The following is a 10,629-nucleotide window of genomic DNA, read 5'->3' as shown; positions in this document are numbered from 1 at the left end:
AGAAAAATTCTCTCAAAACAAAGTGTGTGAAATGGCTTCATGGGTGCACTATATACATGGGCCAGTGCTATTATTATCAGTAATAGTATTGTCATCTAATAATAGGCTTTTTATTGCTAATTTAGTATCGTTACCATGGGTACTAGTGCCATTGTTGGCTCACTAACTTACATTGTTATGGCGTTAGTGGTACCTCTATTGACAATAACATGTGCATTTATCAACATTAAATTTATTATGTACTAGTAGGAGCCTCCATACTACTGGTTGTAGATTGCTAGTTTCAAAAATTTCAATACTTTAGAGAAGGTTTTTTCATGATTGCATCCATCATCATATCATGAAAATGATGCTCACATACGTAAATCATGCAAAAAATACACTTAATACTTGAACATGTAATCCTTGCACAAGATGATTCTTCTAGCACACACTTTTAAAGGTCAAGCTTGAAAATGGTATAGTCAATTCGAAACTAGATTGATACCCAATTTGTAGAGTTTCAAAGCTCATTTATAGCCAAAATTTCAGGGCAATGGCTACAGTGCAAGGTTATTTTCTCAAAGGCAAGCTCACAACCAAGGTCCAACTGAGATTATGGAAGACTATTCTCACAGAGTCTAGGAATTTGTTTGTCATAGGTAATAGTAAGTTAACTCTAGAAGTAGCCATGGTTATCAAATTATTCATAAGAGGTTTGAACAAACAAATTGAAAAGTTTTTCCACAAGGAAAACCCTTTGACTTTAGTAGATGCCATTGCAAGAGAAATAGTTGAACAACATCACTAGAATCTAACAATGGGCATGGCTCAGCATACCAATGAGAATGGGGCACTAGCTGCAATTCTAATGCCTACTCACATCACTATAATGAACCCTATTATGCATCAAGCATAATATTCATATGCAATTGTCCCATATGAAACTCCTTAACGGGTTTAAGGATATGATAATGGACTTCCATATCATCAAAGAATACAACCACACAATCCTGGCATAACAAGAATTCATAATACCTTAATTGTGTTCTAACAACAATCTTGCATATGTCTTCTTCTTCCATAAGAACTCGATGGTATCCAGATTGAACATGAGTTCTACTAATGACCTTGGCCCCTCTTAATTTTCCTAGGAGACCATCTACTCTAAGAATCGACTATTTGTTCTTTACTATAACCTCATTTAGTGCACAATAATCAATGCACATATGGTAAGTACCATTCTTCTTCTTTACCAAAAGAACAAGTGCTCCATAGGGATGATTACTAGAGAAAGGATCCACCAAAAACATGAGAAACTCCATAGCACTTAGGGAGATTGTAGGATCCTAGCAAGCTTGAGAAATGTGAGCTATGGGGAACATGACTATTTCACTAGCCTCCATCTCCCCATAGGTACACCTCTAACTCAAGGATGTTGCTAGTTCTTGCATCAACTCCTGGATTGGCATTTCCAGAAGGGGCGGAGTTGTTGGCTTGCAATCTGCTTTTTTTTTAGTCTCCTTTATTTGAATCAAGAGGCCTCCTCACTATTGAGAGGCCCCAAGGTCATCATATTGTTCTCTGCAATCTGCTTTTTTTTTAGTCTCCTTTATTTGAATCAAGAGGCCTCCTCACTATTGAGAGGCCCCAAGGTCATCATATTGTTCTCTTGTCTTCCTTATGGTGTCTTCTACTAGATCTATCATGGGATTCTGCTATGGCTAAGGATCAGTGACCTATTATTCATCTTGGAGGTTGACTAACCACTAGTTGAGATCTATTGGGGGATTCTCCTATTGCTAGCGATAAGTGACTTGTTATTCATCTTGGAGATCAACTAACCACTAGTTGAGCAAGAAATTTCTCTAGCCATTCTAGACAATGAATTGTCTCCTTGGAGAGGTTCAAGACTTCAATGGATCGATAACATTCAGAAACCTCACAATCATTGCAAGCTATGATCAAGTAGAAAGGTTACTTAGCTTGCTTGTTATCAGTTAATGAAGCTCCAGGAAACCTTTCTTTGCTACTGAGGTGTGGACATTGACTACCAAATGGTGTTTTTCAACCAAGAATGCATATTGGATTGTCTTCAAACTTACATATTATAGGCTTTGGTGCCCAAACACCTTGCGATTGATGAATATTATAAAATTTCATTAGAATGGATTAGTGACCATCTTCTCACTTAGGAGTTTCCATCCCCCAGTGGGTTGCTAAATGCCCCTTGACTATCAATGTCATCGATGAGGTGCATGTACATCCTAAGTGCTACAACGATTGTGAAAAACAACCTCCGGATATTATAGTTTCAACATTGAAGAACAAATAGAAACATAAAAACTCAATGAAAATATTCTTACAAAAAGCTAGCTTCAAGATCATGAATAAAGATGGAACCACTCAATACACAATTGTTTCCATAATCCAATCTTTATTCCTCAAAGCATAGAGCTGTCCAAAATAATTAACATTTAGTGCAAGCTTTTACATAGAGTACACAATCCTTCAACATCAACGATTTCATAATCTCTCTCTTCTCATAGAAGATTACATAGGAAAATATAGCCATAGCTCACAACTTATCCCTCAATCAATGCTTCTACAATAACAAATACTCTCTTGCATGCAAATGTAACGTGTAATAACATGGACTTGATACTTGCCTTTCAGCTAATGACTTGCACCACTCTGCATCTATCAACTTGCAACTTCGGACTTTATCACCAATTGCATGGATTATGCCCCTCCAAATTACTTGTAGCTTCTACTTTGGTATCCTAAGGTGTGAACCCCAATGGGTTATATGACTCAAGCGTCGAAAATTTTGAGTCAACGTTTGTGTTGGGTAGTATAAAATCCATGCTTCTTTTCAATCTTATGTCGATCATTCATTGCAAGCAACTCAAGAATTGTGTTCTCGCTCCCTCACCTAGAAATCCACTAATTAGCTAATGCAAACAACCGAAATAGCTTGGCAATAAAGAGATTTCATAGTCAATATTCCACAATAATAGGGTTCTGAAATCAGAAGTGGGTTCACCCTACAAGCAATTTTATTCAATCTAAAGTGTCAAAAAATCATATAACCTTGTGCTATCATTGAGTAGAAGCCTTGTGCGACTCCTTTACGTTCCCTGCAAACCCAAGACACAAAAGAAATAAGATATTACACCTTGACCACCTTGTTCACAAGGCAAGTCAATGAAAGAGAATAGGAGAAAAGGTGCAATCGGCTTTCCCATATCTTTTAAAAATTATTCAAGTACACAAAGGTTCACGGTGGTGAGTACATCTTCACCACTTGTTTTGCAACATTGCTCAAGTAAATCATGAATTTTAAACGATTTAAGAATGACATCCTGTTTTGAAGGGTATGATGAGCATGCTTAGTGAGTATCCCTCATATTATGTGACTGTAGCCTATGTTGTGCAATGTATTATATGACTGTAGCCTTGACATATGTGACCATTGTGTACTATTTAGTGCCGAAATGGACAAATTTTTTTTTTCCATGAAAAAGACTTCTATTAAGTAAGAACAAAAACCCGCGAGAGCAAGCTCAAAGCGGAATACATCATGAAATCATGAGGATAATAAAAAACCCCCTCAGAGTGAGGTGGAAAGAAACCAAGGCTGAGGCTGAAAGTGCCATCTCAACCCTGTAGTAGATTCAGAGAAGAAAGGAGAATCCTTCCATTCCCTGAAGAAAGAAGCCCTCCTAGCTGAGGCTGCACGGGAGTCCCCCTGCATACCCGTCCATACGGCCATCAGAGTGTGTACGATGTCTGTCCAGATACTAGCCAATGTGTGCGAGGGATGAACCTGAGTACCCTCCATAGCCTCTGTGCATCTGGATCTCCAGATATGCCAGGCTGCTATGCTCGCTATAATCTCCCAAGAAGTATCCACAGAGGCATGTACAGCTGTAAAAGGACGGTGTGTAACCACATCCAACGAGCAGAGCTCAACCCGATGATGTCGAACTGAAATGGCCCGGGAGGAGTCAAGTCCCTCATAGAAAACCTGAGGTCCTGTAAGAGAAAGCCAAGCCACCGAGCCCCAAGTCATAAAGAGTGGGGAATGGGCAAAGTGACTGAAGATCCTGGCTATCCCCATCCAAATCAATCTCGCCTGTCTGCAATCCCATAAGCAATGCTGAATAGACTCCGAAGCAGAAAGGCAACGAGGGCAAGTAGGGTCGGCTCCGAATCTGGACCTCCAAAGGTTCACTGCAATCCCTCCATGAATAGAAAGCCAAAAGAAGATAGTGATCTTTCTATTCCTGTGGGATTTCCAGAGCCTCCTCCAGAAGTACCTCTGCTGATCCGCAGTAATACCAAAAGTCTCCCAATGAGGAACTCTGGAGGGTCTCCAACCTCTACTACTGAGCTGAAATCTCCTGGCATTACTGACCGTGTAACGAAAGAAGGGGATGGTCTTCTCTCGATGCCCCGCGTCAATCCACTCCCACTCTCCGGGGTCCCACTGTAAATACCTGATGGGAACTCCTCCATAGAGCCAAAGTCTCCAAGACCCGGTGGAGAGTAACTGGGGGTCAGGGTCTAAGAACCACTCTGAATCTGATCCCTGCATCAAAAGGCCTACGACCCTGATAGGCTGAAAAGCAGACTCAAGCAATATATCATCTGTAGATCTGAGCAATCTGCCACCATCCTGGACACTGAAAACCAAAGCATCCTCCTGTGCACCTCGGAAGGCTAAGACCTGAAGTGGAACCCCGCCTCTCGAGAAAGTACCTGCCCAAGTGGAGGTAGTGAGAGGCATATCATCTGTGTCTATCCAAGCCTCTGGAAGGGCTGACTCAATCTGCAAGATCCTCCCTGCACTCCCTCTGAGATGTCCTATCAACCCTGACTTGGTTTCCTCTGGAAGCCTACGGAAGGCTTTCCAAGATCCCAAAGAAGAAGCAGGTCCCCTCTCCCACCTGGCCGAAATGGACAATTGATTAGAGAACTTATTAAAAATTGTGCTCTATAGCAAAACCAATCAAGAAGTTGAACTTTATGTGCTAAAAAATGAATGTATTGAGCCTTTTCTTTATCATCCCTTGTATTATCACTCTTATTCTTTTATCGAACCTCCTAGGAGTAGCCTCATCTTTGTTGACCCTCATGTTTTGTAACTCTTGTATCCATATTCCTAGTAAAAAGACATTACCGATATAGATAAATGTTTGATAAGGCATTATCTTCAACTTCAGATCCCTTCGAATGCAGCAAGTGTATCCTCATGGCAGTCTAGGTGCATGCTTGCCACGAAAAAGCCCACAAAATGACCCCGTAGGGTCGGATTATTAGGGCCTCCACGAATCTGAATAAATTATCATTCTCTAGGTTGAAGCCTTCTAGGTTACCATGCCATACTGGTTTGCCGCCTGGCATTGGACGAGTCGCACTATATGTCAATACGATCCTTGTCCCTCGTCAAAAGAAACCCTTTACTTATTTTTCCCAATCTTATTCTTAGTCTCTCTATATTGCAAAGGATTTCCAATCCTTTCCGTCATTGTTACCATTTATACGATTCCACCAACAAGTCGAGCAGGTAGCGTGGTTGAGTTGATCTCTCTGGCTATACTGGCGAACCGGATTGTCATTGATCTTGGAACGAGACAAAGCGTTACCTAACCGCCGACAACCCGACCAAGTGTGAGGAGAGTCTCCTCTCTCTCTCTCTTGACGAAATGGAAGGGTAAACTCACACACTAGGTAGTCCATGCACAACAAAGGTCTCACAAAGAAGGTTGATGTGTTCAAAGTTTTTGGAAGGCCAAAAGGATAGAGAAGTGAAGGCAAGCAGGTTTGTTGGCTCTGCCTCTGCCGAAACAATCACCATTTGGGTCCTCGCCCTTGTGCTCCTCCATAGATGTCGACTGCTTCCCAAGCCTTTGTCTGGTCTGGATGGATATATCGACCTTCTCTCCACAAATCTTTTGTGGGTCTCGACGATGAAGCTTGCTTCCTCGCCTTGCGGAGACATCACAGCGCACATCAAGAGCCAGCACGAACTAGACAGGAAGGTGGGTGTCACGCCAACTGTGTTTTCCTAGGCTGCAGGTTTGCGAGGTTCTTTGGAATGGTGGCTACGCAACCTTCTTGTCGGAAAGCTTCCGTTCATCCTTTAGAGTGGCGGAACGACAAACTCGAGAAGGTGAACTTGTTCAGTCCTTGGAGACAACTCAGTCGTTCAGAACTCTAATCAAGTTTTGAGATAATTCTCGGCGGTGTGCTAAGACTTGGTTGGAGGTCCTCCACTGAGAATTGTTGTTGTAACAGGACATGCGTGAATGCCCCGACCTTCCCAATGGTTTTGGAAAGGCAGCATTGGGAGCCACTTCAAAGCAAAGTGAAGTGCAGTTCTATCATGCAACAGACGGACATGGGCATCGGAGTACTGATTGCTCAAGGTATGCTAATCGTCTTCTCACTACTTAATTGATCTTAGTGATTTAGCCATTTCATGAGAAGTCTGAACGAAGCAGCCAAGGAAAAATTCAAAGTTCAAGCTTAAATCGCGTTCCATTAATAATCTGATCTTTGGACACGCTTCAATTTTTGCCCCAATTATGCAGGGTTGCAGGGATTGATGGTTCTAGTGGCAGGCCTGTGTCTTTTGGAGCTGTAAATAAAAATTGTGGGTCCGATGTTTGTCTCCATCGTGCAGGGTGGCAGGGACGGATGGTTGTGTAAATATTCCTGGAGCTATAAATAAATTATGTGACGAGGGACGCATACATGATGCTCTGCAGACGGTGGACTATATGCATCAGCAAAAAATTATGCTCTCAACCAGCATTTTTGTTGGTCTTTTAAATAGATGCATAAATGCGAATGACCTGGCAGCAGGAAAGGAAGTGCATGACCTTATTATGAGGTGTGGATACGAGTCAGACACGTTTCTTGGGAGCCATCTAGTCCGCATGTTTGATGTGTTTGAAAGATTGCTGGAAGCAAAGGAAGTCTTCAGCAAGTTGTCTGAGCCAAATGTGTATTCTTGGAGTTCAATCATATCAGTGCATGCCAAGCTTGGGAAAAATGCAGAAGCTATCACATTGTATCATGAAATGCAGAAGTCAAGAGTGAAGCCGGTAAGCCATCTTTTTGTTGCAGCTCTGAAAGCATGCTCTGGTATAGCAGCCTTGGAGCAGGGTAGGGAAATTCATGCTGACATCATTGAGAATGGGTTTGAACCAGACCTCTTTATTGGCACTTCCCTGGTTGACATGTACGGCAAATGTAGAAGTGTTGCTGATGCAGATAAATTGTTTGACAGATTGCCAAACAGAAATGTTGTTACTTGGAATGCGTTGATAGCAGGACATGCACAGTATGGGCATGTAGAGAAAGCTCTTCAAATCTTTCAGCAAATGGAACACGAGGGTGTGGCACCAAACAAGGTCACTTTTGTTTGCAATCTGAAAGCATGCTCAAGCATAGCTGCTTTGGACCAGGGCAAGCAGATTCATATCCACATAATTGAAAGGGGGCTTGACTTGGACACAATTGTTGGCAATGCCCTGATTGATATGTTTGGCAAATTTGGGTATCTCGACGATGCACAGAGAGTATTTGACAGATTACCATTTAGAGACGTCGTCACATGGAGTGCATTGATTGGGGGGTATGCCCAACATGGGCAAGGTCGGGAGGCTCTTCAAATTTTCCAGCAGATGTTGCAAGAGGGCACACAGCCAGACCAGGTCACATTTGTATGCATCCTGAAAGCGTGCTCTAACATTGCAGCCTTAGAACATGGTATGCGTATTCATGCTCACACTATTGAAAGTGGTCGTGAATTTGATGTAACTATAGGTACTTCCCTGATTGGCATGTATAGTAAATGTGGGAGCCTCGAGGATGCACGCAAGGTGTTTGACAGGTTACCAAAAGGTAACATTGCTATATGGAATGCATTGATCGCAGAATATGCGCAACATAGCAATTATTTATTGGTCTCACAAACCTTTGCAGATATGCAAGAAAAAGGCTTGAAACCAAATGAGATCACGTTTGTGTGTCTTCTTATAGCTTGCAGTCATGTGGGCCTAGTAGATGAAGGATGTCTCCATTTCAAGACCATGAGGGATAACCATGACATCCAACCAACACCTGAACATGTCGACTGTATGGTTGACCTTCTTGGCCGTGCTGGATATGTAACTGATGCAGAAGAGTTACTTGAAACTATTCCATTCAAATCTGACATCGTGGGTTGGACAGCTTTGCTAAGCTCCTGTGTGAGTTATCACAATGTAAATCTAGGGAAGCGATGTTTTGACAATGTTCTCAGATTTGATCACAAAAGGGCAAGTGCATATGTGCTGCTCTCTAAGCTTTATGAAAACGCTGGCATGCACATGGATGCAAAAGCGATTGAAGAACAGAGAAACATATAAATATCAGGAAAGGCATGTAGATCAAGTGCAAAGTTCACTGTTGGAAATGAAATCCACTGTGGAAGTTGTAACAAGTATGCAAGGCTGAAGGCTGGAGACACTGAGTACATGATATTGGGTGAGAAGGCAAAATGTCATGTTTGGAGTCGGTTCTGAATTCAATATAAAATGAAGAGAAGGGAAAAATTTGATGTCGCTGGGAGATTGTCTTTTCTTTTTGTCATTCTAGCTGAAGCAGGACTTGACTTTGAATTCTAAGGATCACAGACAGACGGAAACCTGGATAGCAGACATTACAGGTTTCTTTCAGATAGTCTACACAGAGTGGACACTGCAGGTTCTAGGAGGCAGAGCCCAATCCTCAGAAGCCCTAGACTTGCAGGTGAATGGACACTCGACCTTGGAGTTCTTGAGGTATCCTCCCAGCAGCGGCATGATGCCCCATGTGTCCAGCCAACAGAGTATAGAAGAGCAACCAGCAATTGATCTCCAATGTGATTTAGTGGCATTGAGATGTGTTGGGACCTGTAGTGCCCAAACAGCACTCATTCCATGTGCTGGTGGCACATGATTGGGTATGTCGAGGACTGACACACATTCAGTGTGTCTTTGATTGCACTTTAGATTTATTAGTGGCATGCTAGGCAACTCTAGCTCTCCTGCAGGGCATGGGCTTGTTTGGCCTTTTGCATATCCCCCCCCGGGACACACGCATGGGCGCACACACCCTGACACACAGATTCACATTATCATAACATGCTTGATATCTTAGTCTTCTCCATGGCAGTATCAGTATTGTGGAGGTAATTTTGAGTAGTTTGTTGTATAAAAGCTTGATCTAATTTGGTGGGATGTCAAAAGGATCCTTGGATTGTACATGCGCGAACTTTTACAAATATGGTTAGCTCTGGTTTGTATGTGTTACCTAATGCTGTAACTTTCTATTACATTGTTGACACATCCATGCCTTCAAGAGACCGCTACATCAAATATATTGCCTATTAAGTTGTGAAATTAGGATCCAAGAGGCTCCTTGGTGCATAAGATATTACTCTTGTTCTTCATCGTTTCAAGTGTATGTGGGAAGATCCTAGTTGTAACTGTTGCTTCTTAAAAGAAGGAATTTGGATTGTACGTGCGCGAACTTTTACAAATATGGTTAGCTCTGGTTTGTATGTGTTATGTAATGCTGTAACTTTCTATTACATTGTTGACACATCCATGCCCTTCAAGAGACAGACCGCTACATCAAATATATTGCCTATTAAGTTGTGAAGTTAGGATCCAAGAGGCTCCTTGGTGCATAAGATATTACTCTTGTTCTTCATCGTTTCAAGTGTATGTGGGAAGATCCTAGTTCTAATTGTTGCTTCTTAAAAGGAGAAATTAGCTCGCTCTTGGCATCCCAAAAAATATAAGGGACTTAAAATGAAGCTAGGATCCCCCCACCCACTTTTTGAGTCAACACTTTTGTTTACTAGGATATGCTTATGTTTGATTGATGGTAACTAGGGTCCCTCCACCCACTTTGGAGTTAACACTTTGTTTACTTGGATATGCATATGTTGATTATGCTTGGGTTTGAAAGGTTGATTGTAATTTTCTTTTATTTTTTGGAGTGATACACCGTTAGATCTACCCATATGTATCTTATAGATATTGTTGTTGTCCCTTGCATCCGCTTTAATAACTTTGATGCTTTGGTTGACCTTTGATATGGATTTAAACTACCCACTTAACGTTTTCTTGTATTGCAAGCAAATAGGTAAATAGACCTCCTCCACTCCCTTGCCTTTTCCTTCCTTGGAGCCTTTTCCATGTCTAAGATGCACCTGTCTCGTAGAATTGGTTTATTTAGATGTTCGAGTTGTGATCCGAATACAAAAACAAGTTTTTTTGGACCTTGTACTGATCATAAGAGAAGAATAGGATTTTCTATACCACATAGTGATAGGCCTTCTAGTGATTGGAATAAAGAGAAAGGCTTCTTTGGCCCTCAAGCAAACATAATAGAAAAACGAGTTTTTTTGGAGCTCCAACAAATTTTTGTTCTTATGATATTGTGCTCCTTCTCTAAGTGATTTTGAATAGGCAAAACAAAGGTTTGGGTCCTCTTTGGCTCGTTTAGTTGCTTGTGGTGCAAAAAGACCTTGCATGGATGACAAATGGTGATCGTCATTCTACTAGCTTTAATACTAGTGCTTTAAGCCATGTGTGATGAGGCTTA

General features: G+C 41.7%; 1 protein-coding gene across 1 annotated transcript; it reads left to right on the top strand.

The window, feature by feature from the left end:
- The first annotated feature begins 5,763 nt into the window (after window positions 1-5,763).
- On the top strand, window positions 5,764-9,264 carry LOC147881230 (pentatricopeptide repeat-containing protein At1g06140, mitochondrial-like). Its single transcript, XM_087370308.1, has 3 exons — window positions 5,764-6,157; window positions 6,283-6,413; window positions 6,671-9,264. The coding sequence occupies exons 1-3, from the start codon at window positions 5,873-5,875 to the stop codon at window positions 8,400-8,402; spliced, it is 2,148 nt and encodes a 715-aa protein (XP_087226434.1). The 5' UTR covers window positions 5,764-5,872; the 3' UTR covers window positions 8,403-9,264.
- The last annotated feature ends 1,365 nt before the right edge of the window (window positions 9,265-10,629 follow it).

Source organism: Dipteris shenzhenensis, chromosome 31, assembly GCF_047967505.1.
Source record: "Dipteris shenzhenensis isolate YYH24624 ecotype China chromosome 31, Dip_SZ_1.0, whole genome shotgun sequence".
Taxonomy (NCBI): domain Eukaryota; kingdom Viridiplantae; phylum Streptophyta; class Polypodiopsida; order Gleicheniales; family Dipteridaceae; genus Dipteris; species Dipteris shenzhenensis.
Note: the sequence above shows the minus strand (reverse complement) of the source record. Positions and strands in the feature narration are given on the sequence as shown.